Source organism: Nesoenas mayeri (assembly GCF_963082525.1).
Source record: "Nesoenas mayeri genome assembly, chromosome: 6".
Lineage (NCBI taxonomy): Eukaryota > Metazoa > Chordata > Aves > Columbiformes > Columbidae > Nesoenas > Nesoenas mayeri.
Window position 1 is genome coordinate 42,519,508 of NC_137545.1, and position 23,632 is coordinate 42,543,139.

The window sequence follows — 23,632 nt, forward strand, 5'->3', positions numbered from 1 at the left end:
GAATGACTTTATTTCAAACTGAGATATTTCGTCTCCTCAGACCTAATTCAGCGGAGTGTGGTGGTTTGAGTTCATGCTGTACAAACGACTTCTCTCTCAAAACAGATTCGCCGAGTCTCTTTTGCAAACCCCATTTATCAAGAAGGACTGGCCGATGACATAGACAGGAGAAGTCCTGTCATTAGATCCCACTCCTCTTCCCCCTCTTCACGGAGTCTGAAAATTTTATCTAACGTTCAGGCGAAGGTAAATTCTGTTACGTATGTTCTGTATGTTGTGAGTGCACGTGTTTCTCGTGTATCATAGGTAGCGTTGCTTTAGTGTAAGTCTGTAGTCACTTGTAGTGTTGTAAGTAGTGGAAAGGGCAGCGAATCAGTGTAAGGAGCAGGTGTAAGTGCGTTAGCCAGGCTCACTCTGTTACTCTGAAGACAAATGTGCTGAGATGTAGGTAGAACTTACCGCTCACCGAATTCCTGCCATCCTGAGAGACATTTTTTCCTCTTTTTCTATCCAGCATATTACCACTCCAACCAAAGGATTTCTGTCCCCAGGATCTCGTAACCCTAAATTTAAGAGCTCAAAGAAGTGTTTAGTAAGAAGTGCTTTGCTTCATGTATCTCTTCTATTTTATCCTGTATTCAGTTGTGTGATGGTTGGTTTAATAATTTTTCTGTCCGATTCAAGATCACGGAGATGGCGAAGGAGTCGCTGCCGTGCCCCGCGGAGTGTGTGTACCCGGCCCTGGCCGGCTGCAAAGCGCCCGTCGATGTCATCCTGCCCCAGATCACGTCAAACATCTGGTGAGCGGATTGTGCTGTTGAAGATGCTGTTCTGAGGGAAACGGAATTCCTGCTGAACCTACAAACCCAACTTTTCTGATGCAAAATGAGACGGTTTATTCCCAAACTTCTTTTCAAAGGAGGGAGGTTGGTTGGGTGGGCGAGAGACTGAACTATTTTGGATGCAAGTTACCTTGTTGGTGAGACTCTGAAAAGCTCTGCACCCCGGAGCACAGGCAGAGCAGACTGACCTTTGGGAGCAGGTGGAGCTTTCTGTGCATTGAAGGGAAAGGGGGATTTTTGAAGAAAAAAACACAACAACCTAAAAAAAGGAGCAAAAAAAACCCCTTACATTTCAAAAGCACAAAGGCTGGGTGCTCAGCTTTGGTTTCCAATCTGAATTTTGATAACTTATGACAAACTACAGACATGCAGTGGGAACTGCTCAGAATTGCCCTTTCTAGTGTACTCGGCTCCTTGTCCTTCCACCCAGATAATTGCTGCAGAAGCTGTGCTGCTGCAGATAGAACATCACGTGCATTTTGGCTTTCCTTCGCTTACATGCTTGTGGATTATATTCCTGTCCGATGTCCTTGTGCTCCCCCGTGCCGGGCAGAAGGCACATGCATTCTGGGTAACAACCGTGTTTTCCTCCCTGTGCAGCGCCAGAGGCCTCGGGCAGCTCATTCGAGCCAAGAACATCAAGACAGTGGGTGATCTGAGCGCTCTGACGGCGTCAGAAATCAAAACTCTTCCCATCCCCTCGCCCAAAGTTTCCAATGTCAGAAAAGCTCTTAAAGGATTTCACGAGCAACAGGTAAAGTTTCATTTTTGTACCCAAAAAGCCACTATTAGCCTAATGAATGGCTGACACCCAGCATGAGGAATAATGTATATTTTTCTCCCATTAGAAATAGCGCTTGAAAACGTAATCTCTGTTTTTTCCCTTCTGAAAATGCATCTCTTGTTCTCTCCCCAAAAATCTGCAGGTAAAATCCCGAGGATCTGAGGAAATAGCAGTGCTTGAAGATGCAGAAAAGCCCGTAAATAATGGAGAGGAGAAACCTCTTTCTGTAGATGAAGAAAAACTTGCAACAGGTACCTACTGCCAGTTTTTTGCCTCGGATTTGCGTGTTTCTGCCGTATTTGATGCTTTCGGTCTCTCCTGGGGGAACACTTGGTTTTGAGAGGGTGTTCATTGCCAACATTAGCACAAAAGTGGGCGATCGTTACCCTCTTTATGCAGCCCTTAGCAATGGCTTTTTAAAACTTGTTCTGTATTTTGAGGGCAAGATGCTGGTTTTCCCTAAGGGAGCGGGAAGCACAAGTTAGGCCGGGCTCTAAGTAAGTTTAATTTTCTGGATCTCAGCCGGATGGGTCTCCTGAGCTGATTAATTTTGGGTAATTGCTACTGCAGAGTCAAGCAAGACAAAGGGAGATGGCACTGCGTCCTGGGGGGGTGGGACAGGAGGGGACAGTTCCCCGGATGCCTGTTTTGGCTTTGCCTGCCTGCATTTCTATTGGAATTCTGCACATCTGGGGAGTTTGGGCTGACAGCTCAACCAGAGGAGCTTTTTTCTTCCTATGAGATACTTGAAGCATTTGGTTAATGAGAAAAATGAACTTGGGGGTAACCAGTTTCAAAGTTGGACTTTGGGATAACAGGTCTGGAAAGACACCGGCAGCGTCTGAGTAGGAGCAGATAATTGCACGTCTGTCCTTAGTTTTATTGTACGATCGTGCTCACATATAATGAAAATCCCCATAAAGAAGGGGAGCGCGGTTTTGCGGGCTGCCGTGTGCATTGTAACATTGTGCTACCACCTGATTCTTAGTGAAATGCAAGCTCTGTCCTGCTTCCTTTCTTTGCAGACCTGCCGGAAGCGGCTGCTGAGAGCGCGGGCACGCAGGCCTGCGCGGACCTGCCGGGCCAGCTGGACGCGCTGCTGGCTCGGCTCAGCGCCGCCGACCTGCACGGCTATTCGGGCAGCCAGCTGTTCGACATGCAGGAGAAACTCGTCGCCATGACAAACTGTATCCTGAAAAACCTGCAGTCCCGCTGGAAATCGCCGCCCCGCGAAGCTTCCGATTAGTTGCTTATCATTTCTAAGTAAGGAGGATTTTGTTACAACCTGCTTTTTTCACTGGGTGAATTCTTCCGTAAACTGTGCATTTAGTACTATAGAAGATTTTTTAACACCTGTATGAGCAAAACGTATCATGGTTGGTTATTTTCTCGGGGTTTGTTAGGTTTTTGTTGTTGCTGTTGTTCTGATTTGTGGGATGAACTATTCCCTAGGAGAGGTATATGTATTGCTATGCATATTTCTTTCAGGTAGTGAAAGAAAACTTGCTAAGGTTGTGCAATAGCAAAGACTGTCAAACCAAACCAGAGTAGCTAAATTATTTTTTGAAATCTGAAGTGTTCTTACTGTCAACTCTTCCGCTGCGCTAAGAGACGGATCTCCCAGCCCTGCCCGGCCTGTTCTGCGGAGCAGCCGGGGCCTCCGCTCAGCGCTGGCTCACACTGAGGTAAGCTCCGCCTAAGTCCTTAATGGTGTTCGACAGCCGGATGACACCTATTTTTGCATGTATTTTTGTAAGAATCGCACCAAGCAGCCGATAAAGCAACGCACCCTCACAGCAGAAAGACTTTGCAAAACGTCTCAGGCTTTTTTCCCGTGTTCTTCGTTTGCAGTAGTTCTCCTTGTGGGGAGAAGACTTATTTCCGTGGGGAAATGAATGAATTTGACAAGAGCTCTTTGTATATTATGTACAGACTTAACGATGGCAAATGTTGGTTAATAATTTATGATTTTTGAGTTTAAATTGCATGGAATGCATTGCTGCTTCTCGGAGACCTTCCAAGAGAGTTCTCGAGTTTTACTCTGGAAATCTAATGTGTATATATTGTACTGTAGCTACCAAAAGGGACATTGATTGACAGGAATTGCTGCAGGTGGTTTTAGAACTTAATTACACATGGGCAAATAAAACAGCAAAGAGTTCTCAAATTTGTTAACGGTGGTGTAGTTTGGGGTGTTTTTTTCCCTCCCGGGGTGGAGGGACAGTCCATGATCCGCAAGGATGTGGTAGAACCTTTATCTATCTATCTCCTGACAAAAATGAACATGAAAATGTTATTTTGGTTGCAAATCTGCCTCCAGCCAGTGACCTGCACATTAAGGATGTTCCTAATACCATTTTCTGAACAAAACCAGTTTGATTCCTGCTCTTCAGCCTGAGTGACGACGACAACCGCACTGCAGAACCATTACCTTTATTTAGTCACTAATTTACAAGTAATAACAGATTAGACCCCAGAACAGTTGCATGAAAACCACGTGCAGAAGAGCTCAGCAAGCGGAACCGGCGGCTTTCGCTTTGGGGGTGGCTTTGGTTTGGTTTCCCCCTCAACTAAAAGTTGGTTTGAGATACTAAGGTTAAATGTTGCTTATATGGAAAAGAAATGAATGCATTCAAACATTTTAGAATAGCCCAGAAAAGTATTCTCTGGAGGGGAGAATGAAAATAATAGTTGGTGGTCTTAGTCTGAAGTACGGGTACAGAATTTCACAGTGCAAGATTGTGCTGGTGACGTTTGAAAGTCCAGACAATGTTTAAAAGTCATAGTTTTGGCACTAGAAGGAATAAGTTTCTCATGAGCAAAGCCTAGTAGGGTGTTTACCAGTAGTTTTCAAAAATGTTTTGAAAAGGTGTTTCAAGAGGATTTTTCTCTGCAATTACTTGGGGTTTTTTTACTCTCTTTCTTCCCCTCGTGGTTCCTAAGGCACCATCACCATGGGAGAGAACAAGGCACCTTGGAAAAGATGTTACAAACGCTTTTCTAGGGCTTACGTGGTGGGCAGGGCCGTGTCCGCGCCATGCGGACGGGCTTGCTGGCGTTGCGTTAGACGGCTTCCACGTAGTTGGCGGGCAGCATCCCCGTCTTGCCAGTTCTCTGCACCGTCCCGTACATCCAGCCCTCGTCGATGGCCTGCACGTTGACAATCGTGTCGCCGTCTTTGAAGGAAACCTCGTCAGCGTCAGCCGCCGTGTAGTCGTACATGGCCCGGTACGTCTTCTGTTGGTTTTAAGAAAGGAGGGGGTAAGGAAACCAAGAGAACAGGAGCTCATGCACGTTACCAACCCAGTCCTGGATTAACAGGATGGAGCATCAGATATTGGAGACTGTGGTAATTAGCCACATTAACTCCTGCAGCAAGTTTGGGCTCGTTCTGTCTTAACACACTAGAGTGGTACTTACGCCAGCAGTCGAGGGGTGAGAAGGAACAGATGAAACCGTTGTTTGCTGGGTGGCAACCGACGACGACCGTTGTTGCGGTAACTCGATGGTTTTAGCGTGTTTGTAGCCCACTACAAAAGGAAAATGTGTTTTTTATTATGGAATTGACATAGAGTTAACATGAGAGCTGCTCTGAATAAACAGCACGGCATAGGGCACGAGGTGGGTCGAATCTGCCTTTTCCTACTGCAATCCAACTTTCCAGCTGTTGGTTGTGTCCGTAACTCCACTTTGTGGAACAGCTGAGCAGGAGCCCAGGTTCGTTCTCCTACCTGTGGTGGTTGTGGCAAAGAAGCCGCCGTTGCTGTAGTAGGACAGGTGCTGATCTGCGCCGTCCGAGGGCTCGGACTTCTCATCGCCGCCGCTGATGCTCAAGGCGCTGGCAGAGCGGGAGTGCTCCCGGCTGCGCCGCTGGGCCTGCACTGCACCCACAAGAGAAACACGTGTCTGGATGCATGTATGTGTGTATATATATATATATATATATATACACATACAGATTTGTGTGTGCACATATTCTGTAAAAACATCCAAAGCTCCCCGCAACCTGTAGCAGTTGTGCTCGTAGTGGACAACTGACCCCAGACCCTGTGCACGCGAAGCAGAATTGGGTACTGTATTTTAACAAGTTAATAGAGGGGGAAAAAAAGTCAATCAGAATTTGGTGTTTGCAGGGACAGCCCAGGCGGTCAGTGCTGCCCCGTGGATTGCACAAGGATCAAACCCGTTTTGCACAAAGAGAAGTGACTGGAACAAACCTGAGATCATGTGCAGGCTGCGGGACTGGATGTTGTCCTCTGCTGGGTCGTAGTCAAAGACCGACCCGGGATTCGTGCGCCACACACGGAGACCTGGAGGAGAAACCACAGCTGTTGAGAAGCTGTAGCTCAAGCAGCTTTTGGAGACTGAGCAGCACATCTGTCCTGAACAGGGGTAAAAACCTGTCAGCAAAGGGCAAGCTCTAGTTCATACTTTTGGGTTTAATCTATAGCACCAATCTGGCTTTTTATTGAATCTACATCAAGTGAGGTACGGTGTTTCTCTAGTATGCATAGAGATGAAGTTAAATATCCAAGAAATGTAAATTGAGTATTATATGATAAAGTTGGGCAGAATGGAGAGGCAGACAGACCCTGTGATTTCCACCTACTATAAGAGTATATTTATTTTCAAAAAAGGGTTTGATAAAAACAAACATCATCTCCAAGTGATGATAAATTTGAACTGATATGGCTGAGCATAAATCCAACAACTCATCCAGGTCTGCTTGTGATTTGTGTAAATGAAGTACTGGGGTCCTTATAAAACCTACAACATGTTCTGCTAACCTGTGAGGTTCTCCTGATCCTGGTCCACGCGCTTGCGCTCCATCTCCACCACGCGCCGCTGAATCCCCCTGTAGCTGATGTCGCTGAAATCCTGCATGTTCTTCTTCACACGTTCGGTAATGGGGTCGGTGACTACGGGTGTGAAACTACCTTTGGTCTTCTCAAAATCTTCATGGTATTTCACCTGCGATTTAAAATGAAATGTCTGTTCTCTGTAGCTCCGATGAATGGGTTGTATTTTCGCTTCCCTCCCTGCTGCCTGCGTTCTGCTTTCCACAAGGAACCCCAAGATTTCCTGCCGTCGCTCTTTGCCTTTTGCATTTAAGAATCGGGGTAACCAAACTCAATCTATCATGTACGTTCCCCTTGAGCTCCGACCCCCAGAATGTCTCAGCAAAAAGGTTTCTATTTAAATCACTTTCCAACTTAAAAATACACGCAGAAATGCTCTTACTGTCGAGATGTGTTTCTGGGTCTCTCGCACCCGGCGCATTTCGGGTGTATCCAGCACGTACGCAGCTTTGCCTTGGACTTGTTTTCGGAAACTGTCTGAATAAAGAACCTGCCGGATGAGAAAAGGGAACGCGCTGAACGGCAGAAACCACACAAAACACACCGGGATCGGAGAATGATCATATGTCATGGCGTAAGAGCTGTAAAACCAGAAGACATTTGCAAAAGACATGAAGGGAACGTATGTTATTTGAAATACAACTCTTTAAAAAATAAACCCCACCAAACTAAAGCAGTTAATTACACAGAAATACTCAACTGCAGCAGAAAGTAAAAAGCAAGTATGAAAGGATTTGATTTTGGTACGGCTACTTCATCCCTCCAAACGAGGCAGCCAGGTAATGTTAACGCCCGCGCTGTTCATTTGAGTAAGGAAATGTTACTTTTTAAAGTATTTTTCTGTAGTGGCTGAACAGAACGTACCGAGCTGATGTTCTCCTGGTTGCGTTTGGCTCGCTCCATCTCGGGTGTCAGCGGGGTCGGGGTTCCCTTCGCCAGCTGCTCCTTGTACAGCACCTGGGTGCACAGAAAGGGGTTCAGCATGGGAGCGGAATCACTCCCATCTTGGGCTGCACATGGTGTTATTGGGTAAGCACAGTCACCACTGCAGGGGGAGAAAAGATCTTGGGAAATAAAGCAGCTAAAAAGTTATTTGCTAGAGGAAAAGGTAAAAATTAAAAGGAAGAAGAGGCAAAATTTAGGAAAAGTGAGAAAATCAGGCTAAATTAGAAGTGGAGCTCGTGTTGGGAGTGGTTATTTTTCACGCCAGGCGGTTGTCTCTCCTCCAATACCGAGCTGATGTTCTCCTGGTTGCGTTTGACTCTCTCCATGTCGGGGGTGACGGGGGTGGGAGTCGCCTTCCCTAAACCTTCTCTGTATCCAACCTGCAGGCACAGGGGAGCTGAGTCACAACCCCCCGCGCTGCCCCGGGCCGGGACTGCAGCCACCGCCCGTTAGCAAGGGAAACAACAGAAAGAGCAGCAGGAAAATAGCATTAAAAGTTAATTGACAAAAGAAAAATCTTGTCAGTATTGTAATTTTAAGAGAAAACTTTCTAAGTTTGACAGAAAAAAAATAATTAGAGGGTTAAATAAAACCAGGCAGCTGTAAGTTATTTCAAAAACTAAAAGCTCTATGATATCCCCTTTAGATCCTGCCGACAATACCGAGCTAACGTGCTCCTGGCTGCGCTTGGCTCGCTCCAGCTCTGGAGTGACGGGGATGGGGGTTGCTCGCCCCAAATGTTCTTTGTACAACACCTGTGGGTACAAAACACGGATCCGCCATCTTCAGAACACCTCAAAATCAAAAGGGCTTGAGCACAAACTATTACTTGGTTATAAATTGCTTTTAAGAGTCGTGAGTGGTTACACAGGCAGCACTGCACACGGGGCAAACAGCTACTGCTGCAAGGAAGGGTCAGCGAAATGAACTGTAAAAGAGAAGGGGTGGTTTAGTGGTTACCGACGCTGGGCTCTATCCAGCTGCAGCTCTGAGGGGCACAGCCCCATGGGTCAGAGTGCGGGCTCTATCCAGCTGCGGCTCTGAGCAGCACAGCCCCAGCCCCGTGGGTCAGAGTGCGGGCTCTATCCAGCTCCAGCTCTGAGCGGCACAGCCCCATGGGTCAGAGTGCGGGCTCTATCCAGCTCCAGCTCTGAGGGGCACAGCCCCGTGGGTCAGAGTGCGGGCTCTATCCAGCTCCAGCTCTGAGGGGCACAGCCCCGTGGGTCAGAGTGCGGGCTCTATCCAGCTGCAGCTCTGAGCGGCACAGCCCCATGGGTCAGAGTGCGGGCTCTATCCAGCTCCAGCTCTGAGGGGCACAGCCCCGTGGGTCAGAGTGCGGGCTCTATCCAGCTCCAGCTCTGAGGGGCACAGCCCCAGCCCCGTGGGTCAGAGTGCGGGCTCTATCCAGCTGCAGCTCTGAGCGGCACAGCCCCAGCCCCGTGGGTCAGAGCGGGAGTCTGGGGTCGGGGGGTGGGTTTCTTGTTTGGTTTTTGCTCAAATCAAATACCTCTGAAAAAGCCAATGAAATGAATAAAATAGAAATATATTTAAATTAAGTAATACTAAACAGTATGAAACACTATTATTAAACTGAGCACAGAGAGGTGAGGCAGGAAAGCCGCCCTAAGGGCTGCGAGCTCTTACTCGTGTCTGGATAGAGCCCGCGGCTGCACAGCCTGAGCTCAGAACAGCCCTCAGTTCTGGATCAAACCGTTAACACTAACGTGGTTTTACTTCAGAAGATGAGAGATTAATTTGCAGAAACAAATATATCTTATCTATTAAAATTAAAATCAACTTTCAGTAGGGAGTTAGAATGTTACTTCATTAAAATATAAGCATAAAGAATAAAAATAAGCTATTTGAAGGTACCGAGCTAATGATTTCTTGATTGCGTTTGACTCTCTCCATCTCTGGAGTGATGGGGGTTGGGGTCACTTTCCCCACGTTTTCTTTGTACAAAACCTACAGGATACAAGGGAGTATCCAAAGGTCATTAAAAAGGCACCACCAAGAAAAACCAAAACCCAAAAACCACACAACAAAGAAAAACCAAAGCCAGAGGAAAGAAAAGATAAAGAGAAAAACAAGGAGAAAACCAAAACCAAAGAAAGAAGCAAAGGGAGCTTTGCCGTTAATCCACTGGGATGCAAAAAGGGATTGTGCGTGGAATCCACTGCCCAAGAGTAGCAAGAAAGGGTTAAAAAGAAGCAAAATACAATATCCATAAAAACAAACAAACAGTCAAACCTCATTCTAGTAAAATCTGTTCCAGCCAGTGTTAAAGACACTACGGTTTGTAAGCGCGGAGGGGTCCTGAGCAAGCACGGGTTACTGACACTGCTGCAACGCTCAACCACACAACCTAAAAGCTTCACTCGGCTCTTTAGCAACTGGGTTCCTGTTCAAAGTACCGAGCTAATGATCTCCTGGTTGCGTTTGACTCGTTCCATCTCGGGGGTGACCGGAGTCGGGGTCGCTTTCCCTATGTTTTCTTTATACAACACCTATGAGACATAAGAAAGGAGCCACAGAAAGCAACGATGAATGCAAACCTATCTATCTGCACACAAACCAAAAGCATTTTCTTCTTGTGTTTCTTTTTTCAGGGCCTAGCTACGATATATATACATTTTAAAGAAGGCACTTAGCAATGTTTTACTAGAGCAGGAGGGTTTTTAACTCCAGGATCACTCGTAATGACCAGTGTAAGTAAGCACTACAAGAGACACCACAACTACCACGTGGAGGGGCTGAGCATGTTATGAGTATGTGAATTATTGGGGTTTTCTTTTTTAAAAAAGGATGTCAGCACTGCGCAGAAAATGAGGCTGGTTAAATGTTTTTAAGATTAGAGTTGAGCAAAAAAATCACTTAGAAAACAATTATAACTGTAACACGTTAAATCACCGCTGTAAACTCACTGTGGTCAGACATGAGTAACAAGTACCCACTTGTGCAAGCGGATTTAGAGCATTATTTTGGAACGAGCGTTACAAGGTCCACTTATCAAAACTGTTAAAACGTTCATTTCAACGGAGTCAACGGGAAGTTTTGTGATCAAGTACCGAGCTACAGATCTCCTGGTTGCGTTTGACCCGCTCCATCTCGGGGGTGACCGGGGTGGGGGTTCCCGTCCCCACGCTCTCTCTGTACAAAACCTGCACAGCGACAAGAAGTGGCCAAAACCAAATCACAGCTGCAGGTAACGACCCAGAGTCCGCCAGCCCAGCCCGTTCTAACGGGCCCCGAACGCTGCTCCGGCGAGCGGCCGCGGGCTGAGGACACAGCGCCGTGGGTGCAGCTCAGCGGCGCCAGGAATCACACGCACAAGCCTCTCCCATCAAATATAAGACATGGCCATGGTGGAAGAGGAGGTCTGAGACCCCCGCTGAGCCTGCGGGGAAGCTGGACCCCCCCCTTCTATGGTAACACCATTAAAATAGTGCTTGGAGAAAGAACGAAAGAAAAAAGGCACACAAAACAACGCCCACACCACAAGCAAAACCACAAACACAGAGCAAAGAAAAAGGAAGTTGGAACGGGGAGCAAAACGGTTAAAAATATTTAGGATGATGTAAATAATTATATATATTAAGTAGTCAGTAACATTGGAAAATAGAATACAGTGAAGAAGAAAGGATGTTTTGATAAGTCGATTACATGGAAGTAAGGAGTGGAATTGTTCGCTTTTAATAAAGGTTATAAAGTTCAGTTGAAGTGGAGTTAAAGGGGAAATTGTTTTTCCTCCACCAGATACCGAGCTAATGTGTTCCTGGTTGCGTTTGACTCTCTCCAGCTCGGGGGTGAGCGGGGTTGGGGTCCCTGTCCCCAGCTCCTCCTTGTACAAAACCTGCGGGCGACACGGCCGCGTCAAAAACAGCAGCGAACAGGCCAACAACAGCAACACACGGAACGGTTCCTGAAGTCCTGCCCACACAAGGCTTGCAAGAAAAGAGGAAAATTAAACTGTCAAGCTAAACACTAATAATCTGTAATGATTTCTGGCAGAAAGCAAGAAAACCTAAAACCATCTCTGTTTGCTTCCCAGCGATCAACTCAGTTCCATTTATCAACCCATGAACCCCAGAGCAGGTTACACCAGCCTGGGTTAGAGCATCATCACACTGAGGCCCCTTCCACAGGCCTGTGGCAGGTGATGAACAGTTTAGTTCTCATAGGGACAAAGAGTCAAAACAGGGGGAAATTAAACAAAAAATGTAAAATTAATTAAAAAAACCACAAACCAACAAAAAGAACCCAAAACAGCAAACAAAGCTGATGATTGTTGTGCGTCAGAAAAGAAAAAACAGGTTATTTTTAAGAACAACAACACCACCAAATTAAAACAGAGTCAAAAAAAGGTGGAATTAAAAGTTATTAAGATAATTAAAACAAGAGAGGAACAAGAATGTTCTCAAGCAACAATCACGGGGGAAAAAAATCTCCAAGGGAGCAGGATATTATTTTCTGTGTAAGTTGATTACAGGGGAACACAAATATTTTTGTGTGTTAGAATTATTTTTAAATGGATCAAAAGGGAATTTGCTGCTTTTTAAATTGAAAAAATACCGAGCTAAAGTTTTCCTGGTTGCGTTTGACGCGTTCGATCTCGGGGGTGACCGGGGTGGGGGTCCCCGTCCCCAGCTCCTCCTTGTACAACACCTGCGGGGACACGGCTGCATTAGGAACGAGGAACAAGCGAACAACAGGAACACCCGTTTGCTGCGAGAACACGCGGAACATGGGAGGTGCTGCTCTTGTGAGCCACCCCCGGCAAACAGCAGCACCAAAATATGTACAAAACCAAAAAATAGCTGAAAGGCCTGGAGTTAAACACTGATCCACCGGGACGAGTTCCCCCAGAACGCTCCAGTTCCTGGGACTTGGTGAAGTGCTTCTCACGGTGGGCATTTAAAACTGGTATTTAGAAGATTAAAGCCTTATATAAATTAGATTGAAGTTTGTTATTGTCGCTTCAACAGCAGAGAGGGAAACTGTTGCCTGCCCACACCTGAGTGGGTGCAGCACCGGGTCCTAACGCACAAGTTCTGCTGCACACGCACCTTGAGGAGTCGAATGTTCCCGAGCGAAACTCTATTTATTATCCAGCTCAGCTTGCTTATTACAGGAAGAACAGAGACTTGGCCATAATAAAGGCCTATGTGTGGAAATGGTACCTGAGAAATGATAATTACTAGTGCTCTCCTGTCTCCCGGGACACTTTCCTCAGCCTGAGAGACATCCTCATGTTTCGAATGCTCATTTGTGACCCTGCAAACCTGTGGCTCCAGCACAGCCAGAGCCGCCGGCAGCAGCCGCGCGTTTGGGCCACTGGCTGGGCAACAACATGAATGGTTTCCTAAAGGAAGAAGGCGTCAAGTACAACACAGAAGGAATAAAGCAATCAAAGGTTCTGCTTGGCTCACCCATCACAGCAGTTACACCGGCAGGTAGTGCAGCAACACATAGTTCAGTTTTGTATGCAGTAAAACCAGAAAGAAACACCAAACCCAACAAACCAATAATTGAGGGTTGATGTGGTTAATTAAAGGAAAAGCTGATGAGTCAAAAGAAAGATGGGAAAACAGAATCCAAAAGTTATCATTAGTAAGATGATCTCACCGAAACAAAGTAATGATTGTGAAGGGAAAAATGTCAAAACATGGGGAATGGGATATTTTTTGTGTGTAAATTGATTACAGGGAAATACAAAAGGTTCGGGGTGTTTTTTGGTGTTATTTTAAAATAGATTAAAAGGGAAACTGTTGCTTTTCAAATTAAAAAAATACCGAGCTAAAGTTTTCCTGGTTGCGTTTGACGCGTTCGATCTCGGGGGTGACCGGGGTGGGGGTTCCCGTCCCCAGCTCCTCCTTGTACCAAACCTGCACGGGACAGGGGATTCAAAAGCAGGTCAGAACAAAAGCATCTCCGCCCTTTCTGGAGGCAGCACAGGGAGTTCGGACACGCACTAAAGCCACTGGAAAGCGGGAACGCTCGGGAAGTGCGGAACGCTTGAACAATGGGGAGAAATTCAGAGGTTTTCTGATAGCTGGAATACTGCAGATTAATTCTTAGCTACGCTGCAGCTGGATAAGAAAGCATTAGAGAATGGAATTTAGCAAATATATATATTTTTAAAGGCTGTTTAAAAAAGCAGAGTACTTTAAGCTTCACAAAAAAACTTTAAAGGACATGAAGCATCAAATATTATTCTTCTTAAAAAAAACTTGTGAAAAATAAGCATATAAAATATATCTAACAATGAGTAAAAATTTTAATAGCAGAAAAGGGAAGTTTCTATGTTTATAAGTAAATTAGAGAGAGCAGAAAATTGGAGGTGTTAAATAGTTACAGGGAGGTTTTCTTCTTGAATTACAGAAACAATACCGAGCTAAAGTTCTCCTGATTGCGTTTGACCCTCTGCATCTCGGGGGTGACAGGGACGGGGGTGCCCGTGCCCGGCCCCTCTCTGTACAACACCTGGGGGGCAGTTCACCAAGGAAAAGGAAAAGGAAAGGAAAGGAAAGGAAAGGCAAGAGGAGGACGGGAGGAGAGAGAGAAGACAAGTCATTTAACATCATGACACTTCCAAGTATGAAAAACAGAGTTTTGTCAGCCTTGTTCAAAGGCAAAAAAACCCAATGAAAATAATCAGATAATATTACTGTGAGGTTTGTTGTCATCTCACCTGGGTTGACACAAATATCGGCAGCAAGAACTGCAGGAGCTTGTTCCAAGCTACCTGAAAACTCTTTGCATTTACATCTTATTTTTTCCCCCGAAGGAGTTTCCCTCATCAAACAAAAGATCTCGACAGAGCAGCTCTGTATTTCTGAACAGGCTCAGCCGCACAAAAGGGCCGCGGTGACCTCAAAGACCAGGAAACGGAGCAAAGATTTAACACCGGTGGCCTCTCTGAGCTGAACTTTAACACCGGTGGCCACTCTAAGCTGAACTTTAACACCGGTGGCCTCTCTGAGCTGAACTTTAACACCGGTGGCCCCTCTAAGCTGAACTTTAACACCGGTGGCCTCGCTGAGCTGAACTTTAACACCGGTGGCCTCTCTAAGCTGAACTTTAACACCAGTGGCCTCGCTGAGCTGAACTTTAACACCGGTGGCCTCTCTGAGCTGAACTTTAACACCGGTGGCCACTCTGAGCTGAACTTTAACACCGGTGGCCACTCTGAGCTGAACTTTAACACCGGTGGCCTCTCTGAGCTGAACTTTAACACCGGTGGCCTCTCTGAGCTGAACTTTAACACCGGTGGCCACTCTGAGCTGAACTTTAACACCGGTGGCCACTCTGAGCTGAACTTTAACACCGGTGGCCACTCTGAGCTGAACTTTAACACCGGTGGCCTCTCTAAGCTGAACTTTAACACCGGTGGCCTCTCTGAGCTGAACTTTAACACCGGTGGCCACTCTGAGCTGAACTTTAACACCGGTGGCCTCTCTAAGCTGAACTTTAACACCAGTGGCCTCTCTAAGCTGAACTTTAACACCGGTGGCCTCGCTGAGCTGCCGCGTTCATCTCGAGTCAGGACTGAATTTCACATGGGTTGTGTCTGAACTGGTCAGTGAGTCCAAATTAGTCCTAAGCTGCTCTAATCAAAACAGAAATACAGAATAAAATTATACCGTAATGGTAATTTGGCTGGAATGTGTGAGGAGTAGGAGCAATATGGATAGAAATTCATTACTATGGTAATTTTTCTTTATATAATGCCATTTTTGTTGTTTTTTTCCTAGATCAGTCATCAGGCGATGCCACCCAGGTTTTCTTACAAAGACCTGTGGGGTGTAAGGAAGCATCCAACGCAGCAAAAAGGGCACAGGGAGCACATGGGCGTTGTGCTGGGGCACTTTGCTTCGGGAACTGTTCACCATCGGTTTTGCAAGTGCAGCGCAAGGCCCGGGGGAGGCTGAGAACATCAGAGGGCCAGCGGTTACTGAGCACAGCGAGACACCCCCAGCAGGACGGGGGGAAAACCAGGGGCCGCTTCACTGCTGGGACTCAAGGAGGTTAAAATCTCACAGCTGGAGCTATTAAATGAGACTGCAAAATTAAAATATAAGGATACTGGCAGTGGTTTAGTGGTTTGATTAAGAAAGGGTTGTTCAAAGTTCAACAAAGACTTGAAGGAAAAATTAAATATGGAGGAGTTAAAGGGATTTGGTTTGCGTTTGAATGGTAGGTTTTGTTTGATTCAGCAATACCGAGCTAATGTTCTCTTGATTGCGTTTGACTCTCTCCATGTCGGCAGTGACCGCAGTGGGGGTGCCGGTCCCTAAACCCTCTTTGTACAACACCTGTGAGGTACAAGAAAGTTTCCACAGAAGAAAGAAAAGCACTCAACACAGGCAAAATCATTAAATCTGACTCTTTTGTGAATTATGTTTAGCGTTAGGATCACTTTTTAATTAATTTCACACTTTTCTCAAGGCAAATATTAAGGAAAGGGTTGATTATTCTGTAAATATATGACTGCAGATACTGGAAGATGAAGGGTTAAGATAAAACAAACATGGAAAGAAACACCACGTAGTTAATATCAGGGCTCACTTCCAGTTTTGGTTCTTAAAGGAAATGCGGGTGAAATTGTAAATCAGTTGTAAATCACCAAAAAAGTCAAAGCACAAAAAGGTGGAATATAAATGAGTTAAAAATATTGCCAAGAAAAAGAGAGGAGCAGGGTGAGATTCTAAACCATCAAAGAAAAACAGATTATATGTTAGGATGTTACGCAAAAATAAGTTATTATAATTGTTTTTTTTAAATACCGAGCTAATGTGTTCTTGATTGCGTCTGACTCTCTCTATTTCTGGAGTGACAGGGGTGGGGGTACCTGTCCCTAGGTCCTCTTTGTACAACACCTGCAGAACACAAGCACCCAGCCAGGTGAGAACATCACATCCTCCACAAGTACAGCGCATTGGACAGATCATTTACCCGCTCTATAGGTAGATATAAGCTGGGATTACATGTAAAAAAAACGGGCACTATTTCTCTTAGTGTGCAGCTTTGTAAGTACAGTCAGCGGCTCAGCAAAGCACTGAGGTGCTTCAACACAAATTTAAATATTCTGACTGAATAGGTCACTATGTTTTGCTTTTCATCTCGGTCTAGGATAGGTAATAATATTACTTTTCAAGCAGTCAGCATTTCTAGATCTTTTTGTCTATGGTGTTAACAAACAGCTGAACTTTTCATAGACGTGTTTAATACAGAAATACTTAGTTGTGGGCTCCACTTCATTTTGATCTCTGTAACTATTTGCTCAGAGCACCACTATTTTAATTCGGTTTAGGTCTCTAGTAAGAAAAACAATTGCATTTTAGCTCTTACGTTATTAGATTTAACCTGTAATTGTTTGATCAATTGGGGGAAAAAAAGGCATTTTTCCTGAATGGAGTTGCATAGGAGATGTGTGGGTTGCTTTACACCCAACCATAAGGAAATACATTACAAATGCACTCATGGCTCTTGCAGCCAGTAAAAGAATCGCAACAAAACAAAGCAAAACAAAGCACTCCTTGGTGCCATTGAAACAATTAAAAAATCAAGAAGTCAAGCAAGGCAAAATATATGTAAAAGAAAAAACAAAAGAAGAATCATTTGAAAAAAACAATTCAAATGTGCAAAATGAGCTGTAAAGTACATTAGTATCATTAACAGCTCACAAAGTTCTGTCCAGCTGATCTATTTTCTTCAGCCTAATTGTAAGACATCATCCGGGTATTTTTTGTTTCTAGTTCTGCGTTTAGAAAAGGTCACAGAAATAATACAGGCAAGTGGCTGATTTTAATTATTACTTCAAAATTGAGATACTTCAACTCCTTCCTGCTGAATATGAGGGTTTAGAGATCTGTTCCTTTTCAATGAAAATACCCACAAACACTACCAGAGCCTGGAGCACAAGGATATGGGTAATAGAAAATATTGGTCATTACCGAACTGATGTGCTTCTGGGTCTCCTTGACACGCTTCACTTCTGGCAGATCAGGAATTGGAGTTCCTTTGCCAATACTCTCCTTGTACTTGATCTACAAAGGCACAGACATAGCAAAAAGTAAACGGATTTACATGAAAATGCAGGTGACACATGTAACAAGTTACAGAATGAAGAAATATCTTGGACACTTTACAAACTCATTCAAATCTCAGGTACTAAATATGTTCTGATAGAAGGAAATTATCAATGAACCTTCTATGAAGTTGATCTAATAAATCAGTGCCCCAGTGCTACCAAGTACTTTATCAATAACTCAGCTTAAGGTAACAAGGCAGGGCCCTGTTTGAGCCAGAATGTGTCAACTGGGGTGTCTAATGCCTCCCAGGAGCTTAAATTCAGCAAGAACACACCCCCTGATTTATAAAGAAATAATTTCAAGGTTTCTTACAGTTCTAAAAAATTCTTTAAAATTCTAAATAATTTCTGAAAATTAGAGCCTAATGGCATTGAAACAGGCACCTGGATTCAGATGTGGATACATAAAGAGCATTATCCTGATCTTGCAGAGACTGAAAATAGAACAATTCTGGTTGGCTTCAAGACGTGCTGGTGAAGCCTTCTGCTCAGATTTCAAAGCAATCATCAGAAAATGAGTTCAGCTGTTGCTGAGATCTCACTGTGAATGGCACTTCACTAAAACGGGTTTCTAAAGCCAGGTGTAAACACCTTTGAACCTGATCCCATTTGGTCTTTCTACCAATGGAAGAATAATTTTCAATTTGTAAAAATCGATTCTATTCAACAAAGGTGGGAGTCATCAAACAACATCGGAACAATTACGGTGCTGTTTACATTTCCACTTTACAATAACAAAAAGAAGAATAGCATTTTACAATAACATATTTAACATACTATGCATGAAACAAGAGGCTGAAATGTTAGTAAGTTTTACACTAAAATGATGTCAGTGTTCAAAAAAACATGAAAAATAATTGCACATTTCAAAATAAAAGGAATATGTATTATTCCTTTTATTCCTATTATTCCCATTTTAAAGTGTTATAATCTTTTTAATATATACTTATACTTTAATATATACATTTAGATGTATATATTTATATATATATTTATATATTTTTTTATATATATATATCCATAGAGATATATATACACAAAAGCTTTCTGAGACATGCTTTAGTAAGGCTTTGGATGCTGTTTGCCCTGGAATCCTCACAGAGAACCCAACACAGTGGACCCCAGTTTGCAGGTGACACCGAACTGGGAGGATGGGCTGATCCACCCAAGGGTTCTGTGGCCACCCGGGGCACTGGGACAGCTGGAGAAATGGGCTGAGGCACCTCCTGAAGGTCCCCGGGAAATGCACAGTCCTGCCACTGGGGAGGAACAAGCCCGGGCCGGGGTACATGCTGGGGACAACTGGGAAACAGCGCCACTGAGAAGGACCTTGGGGACCTGGAGGACACAACTGACCATGAGCCAGCAACTGAACTATTGGGTGTTCTGCCTCTTCTAGGACTTGGTCAGAAACTGCTTTATAGAATTTGCTTAGCATGAATAAGTTTGCTCAGCATAACTTCTGCAAGCTGTGAACCTTGGAACTTTCTGCTTTTTCAAGTAAAAAAGACCTGAGAGTCTTCAAGCCAGAAGGGGAGCCACGGCCTTGGGGATCAATAAAGGAGCACAACGGCATCTGACAGAACAATGTTCTGTTTTGCCAAGATCTTTTCTCCAGCTGCAGGTGCAAAATGGCAGCTGGAGGTCAGGACTTGGAGCCAAATGACCAAAATGAGGAGATCCAATGAAGAACCCCAGACTCCAATTCTGCAGTTGGCCCAGAGTGACATGCAGGAGTGGGGGCTCGGACTCGGGGTGTAACTGGCCAGGTTATTTTCCACTGAGGGTCCCTCTTGACGAGACACCAGCTCAGGCTGCTCTGTGCTGTTCCTGGGGAATAAATTCTATATTTTAGAAGAATTTCTGGAATCCATGCCCAAGTCTCTGCTGTGGGGAACCGAGGGAGAAGGAACTGCCCTAAGAACTGGGGAGTTCTGCGTCCAGTTCAGAGCTCACCAGTACAAGAAAGACACTGCAGCAAGTCCAGAGCAGGGCCACAAAGATGAGTAAGAGACAGGAGCAGCTTTGGTGTGGGAAGAGGCTCAGAGAGCTGGGACTCTGCAGCCTGGATGAGAGGAGGCTCGGGGGGAACTTAGCGGTGTGAATAAATACCCAGTGAGAAGGAATGAAGAAGAGGGAGCCGCTCCTCTCGGGAGCGCTCAGTGACAGGACACGAGGTAACCGGCACAAATTAAAAACCAGAAAATTCAATGTGAGCACAGGAAAATAGTTTTTTCCCATGAGGGCAGTTAGACACTGACACAGGTTGCCCAGAGTGGTGGTGGAAACTTCATCCTTCAAGATATTCAAAACTCAACTGGACGTGGCTCCAGGCAACCTGCTCTACCTCATTCTGCTCCAGCAACGGGGCTGGAGGAGATGATCTCAAGAGGTCTCTTCCAACCTAAATAATTCTTTGATTCTGTGCTAAACAAACTGTGTTTGAGATGAGATTAAAATGATGGCAAGAGGTTTCATGTTTTAGAAATGGATTGTAAGTAACAAAGGGAATGTTAATCATTAGAAAGATTACTGTTTAGGTAACAAGAATACGTAAAAACTTTTAGGAAGTTTGGATTATTGCCAAACCACTGTTAGCAAAACTTAAAAGAAAGGGGAAAATATATTATTTCAAGTTGAGATGGCATTGGTGGAGTATTAAAAACCAATTCTTTTGTACCGAGCTGATTGCATCCTGGGTTCTTTTAACTCTCTGCATCTCTGGTGTCTTTTCAATAGCAGTTCCAGTTCCAATATCTTCTTTATACAAAATCTTAATATTTAGAATGAAGACAAGAAGGTTAAGCAAACAAAACACAACATTATTTATCCTAGAGTGAATACAGCTCATGACAGTGATTTCTAAGACTCGGAGGACCCTTTCCAGCCACTGCCTTAGTGCCCATCTGAGTCTGTCCTGCAACCTGAGCGCCATTTGTGCAAAAAAGGGGCTGATCATTTGTATTTGTAATTGAAGTAGAATATCAAAACATTTGCAGGCTAATTTTAGGATTGAAGACTAGTATTCTAATTTGTTCCTTTTGTTCTATGTTTTTCTTTTTTAACGTTTTACACAAATGTTTTCCACTTATTTACTTTCTCCTGGCAAAACTACACAGCAGACTTTTGGCACTTCAGGTAAACACATGAAATGTGAAACAAATTCAGCAGCCAGTTCACTTTTCACTGGAAGGAGACGGTTGCAACACAATAAGAATCCGCTGCTTACCTGGTGACAGCACAAAAGAAAGGTGGATACTGGTACCACCAGTTTAAGCACAGCATTGATTGTTCAGCTGTATCACAGCTACGGATGTGTGAAACAGTGCGATCAGGGCACCCACAACAAACAGCAGCTAAAAACGGGCTGCAAAACGCACCTAAATCTACTTCCAATAAAATCAGTTTTGGTTGAAAAAGTTCTTACACACATTTAAGCAGATCAAGAACATAATCTGTAAGATAAGAGCTAAGAATAGCTATTTCATTAAACATATTAAGCTGTATTTTTTGGAATGAGAACTGCAAATAGAAATTAACCATACCGAGCTGAAATTCTTCTGGTTCTCTTTCACACGCAGCATTTCTGGGGTGTCTTGTACAACTGTAACTTTTCCTTTACTGTTCTGTAGGTCCCACTGATACTGAAGCTGTTGACAAAAATACAGTAAAACGACAAAAGTTCACTCTATGCCAGAAACATCTACCCACAAAGCTTTCTTTGAAGATGAGAAAATAACCAGGTTTTTCTCATACACAGCAGCGCCTTCGCCTGAAGATCCCTGAGAACATAAGGACATCCTGGTTGGCATTAAAGTGCCATAACAGGACCTTATTATATGAAAAAAAAGCAGAACATTTTTTATTATTTGACAGGAGCAGTGGTTATTATCTCTATACGTACCGTGCTAACATTCTTTTGATTCTCACGGACTCTCTGCATTTCTGGTGTGTCTGCTACAGGCACGTAGTACGGCATGCTCTTCTCCGCATCTTCCTTGTACTTTTTCTGATAGAAAATACAAAATATAGTCCATTAATACCAAAGCAGTAATAAATAATCTGGCATTACTTATTGTTGCGTGGCGCCCACCTTTATGGAAATGTGAGTACTTCTGTGTCTGATATAAATTCCAACCATGCATCTGTGTAAAATTTCTTTTAAACATTAGGTTATTAAGAAGCAGGAAAATAAGGCTAAATCTAGAACAAAATTAGCTTTGGTATTGCATAAGCAAGAAAAAGTAGTGTTTCATTTGATAAATTAATTTCAATACTGAAATGGAATTTCAGAGTAAGAGATGTTAGATCACAGCTCTAGAGAAACTTGTTTTTCTGGTGTATCTCTTGACTGCTGCGCCAGGTGGTTCTTTAGGTGCCCCAAACTGGTCGCCACTCAAGGTTCCCATGCGAACAATGATTAAATTGCTCCACTCAGGATACCTGGCTCGCAAGGTTCTTGACCTGCTGGGCATGAATAATCTCCAGAGTGTCGACAACACTGGTGTAGTTGGCTTTCTCCATTTCTGCCAACTGTTTGTATTTGATCTGTTGGGGAGAGCTCACATTTAGGTACCTTCATCATATCTTGACCATTATTTTCATTTGGTTTAATCAGAAAAAAAACCCTGTTAATAAATTTTCCTTTAAAGAAGACATAAGATGTGACACACGAGACATTCACACAGACCTGGCTGGCAATGTCGGTGGCATTTTTGGCTCTCACAAAATCTGGTGTCTCCAAAGCCAGTTCTGTCAGACCTTTTCCTCTGATTTCCAATTCCAAGGCTTTTTTGTATTCTTTCTGCAGATGAAGACAAAGGAATGACCAAGTTCACACTAGTGTTATACAGCAGAAGCACTGCTCAGTTGGAGGCTGTTATTCAGGTGTTTTCCAAGCAGCTTTGGACATACCTCGTTCAGGATTTGAGTTGCATTCTTTGCTCGTAACATATCTGGAGTCTCCTCTAAAGCTGTTAGTCCTTTACCTTTGACAGCTTCCTCCAGATCCTTCCTGTACTCTTTCTGCAGAAGAAGGAAAAAGAGAACTGCAAAGCCAGCCTAAAGAGAGTTCTACACTCTACCGTTTTGTTGCAAATATAAAACAAAAAATTCAAAAGCTCCAAAAGAAAAAAGATTGTTTTTAAAACCACAAAGAATATTGTATGTATATATATAAAGAGATATATATACATAAGAACTACTGCAAGGGAATATAGTAATTATTGCTCAAGACAAATTGCAAAGACACACTCATAGACACTCTGCTGTGGAACAGTTATGCTGATGAATGGCAGAGAGTGACACAGTAAATATGAACACAGTTAACGAACAACGAAATAAATGTCCATGACCAATTAGATCACAACAGCAACTATATGTAAACATGCTTAATGTGAATGGTTAGGAAAAAGGAAGAGGGGAAGAAGAAATGCTGCTGGGAATTCTTAGTGGAATTATTGAACTTGACAGAGGAAATAAGCACAGAATAACTGCTACCTCGCTTGCTATTTTGGTTGCATATTTGACATGTAATAAGGATGGTGTAATCTCCAAGCCAGTAAGGTTTCTGCCCTTAATGGACTCTTCAAAGTCCTTCTTATATTCTTTCTAATAAGAGTAAGAAGACAAAAAAAAGCAAAATAGCAAATATTTACTACATTATTTTTAATTCCATGAAAAACTACTGGGAGGATGGAGAAGCGGTTTGGTTTTACGTTTATGTCAGAACGACAACCTGCTACAGTCAGCGCTGTGGGCACCTAAAGGAATAACTCTTCTTTCTGCCAAAGTCCATGAAACAGCTCATTAATACCAATGGAAATACGACCTGACTCTGTCTTTTTTTTCCTACTTATTTGTATATGCAGAGAACACACTTGATGGAATCACTCGAACAGAATGACTAATGGCCTTACACAGGTGGTCTGCAGCATGCACGAGCCTTCACCGGTGACAGAACAAGATTGTACTTCAAACAAACAGAAAAGAACCGCCCGAGGAAATAGAATGACAAGTCAGTGAAGAACACGATGACAGTGGAGACAAACAGGAGATAAATGGGTTTCTCAAAAACTGAGTTCTGAGATGAAAGGAAGAACCGGGGTAC

General features: G+C 43.9%; 2 protein-coding genes across 2 annotated transcripts in view; one reads left to right on the forward strand and one right to left on the reverse strand.

Moving 5' to 3' along the window:
• RIF1 (replication timing regulatory factor 1) overlaps positions 1-3,761 on the forward strand; it is a gene marked incomplete at its 5' end in the record, with an annotated part of 30,593 nt that extends 26,832 nt beyond the window's left edge. Inside the window, 6 exons of the mRNA XM_080347030.1 lie at positions 106-246; positions 515-592; positions 685-800; positions 1,443-1,596; positions 1,769-1,877; positions 2,652-3,761. Coding sequence (XP_080203156.1) covers positions 106-246; positions 515-592; positions 685-800; positions 1,443-1,596; positions 1,769-1,877; positions 2,652-2,872 — 819 coding nt within the window. The 3' untranslated portion in view covers positions 2,873-3,761. The remainder of the gene's footprint in view (positions 1-105; positions 247-514; positions 593-684; positions 801-1,442; positions 1,597-1,768; positions 1,878-2,651) is intronic.
• A 928-nt stretch (positions 3,762-4,689) lies between these two features.
• NEB (nebulin) overlaps positions 4,690-23,632 on the reverse strand; it is a gene marked incomplete at both ends in the record, with an annotated part of 113,845 nt that continues 94,902 nt past the window's right edge. Inside the window, 26 exons of the mRNA XM_080347214.1 lie at positions 4,690-4,863; positions 5,047-5,156; positions 5,358-5,507; positions 5,844-5,936; positions 6,414-6,597; positions 6,868-6,975; positions 7,350-7,442; positions 7,718-7,810; positions 8,093-8,185; positions 9,303-9,395; positions 9,845-9,937; positions 10,499-10,591; positions 11,191-11,283; positions 12,003-12,095; positions 13,223-13,315; positions 13,821-13,913; positions 15,653-15,745; positions 16,217-16,309; positions 17,387-17,479; positions 20,204-20,296; positions 21,069-21,173; positions 21,428-21,532; positions 21,967-22,071; positions 22,214-22,327; positions 22,438-22,548; positions 23,023-23,133. Of these exons, the coding sequence (XP_080203340.1) occupies positions 4,690-4,863; positions 5,047-5,156; positions 5,358-5,507; positions 5,844-5,936; positions 6,414-6,597; positions 6,868-6,975; positions 7,350-7,442; positions 7,718-7,810; positions 8,093-8,185; positions 9,303-9,395; positions 9,845-9,937; positions 10,499-10,591; positions 11,191-11,283; positions 12,003-12,095; positions 13,223-13,315; positions 13,821-13,913; positions 15,653-15,745; positions 16,217-16,309; positions 17,387-17,479; positions 20,204-20,296; positions 21,069-21,173; positions 21,428-21,532; positions 21,967-22,071; positions 22,214-22,327; positions 22,438-22,548; positions 23,023-23,133 (2,772 nt within the window). The remainder of the gene's footprint in view (positions 4,864-5,046; positions 5,157-5,357; positions 5,508-5,843; positions 5,937-6,413; positions 6,598-6,867; positions 6,976-7,349; positions 7,443-7,717; positions 7,811-8,092; positions 8,186-9,302; positions 9,396-9,844; positions 9,938-10,498; positions 10,592-11,190; positions 11,284-12,002; positions 12,096-13,222; positions 13,316-13,820; positions 13,914-15,652; positions 15,746-16,216; positions 16,310-17,386; positions 17,480-20,203; positions 20,297-21,068; positions 21,174-21,427; positions 21,533-21,966; positions 22,072-22,213; positions 22,328-22,437; positions 22,549-23,022; positions 23,134-23,632) is intronic.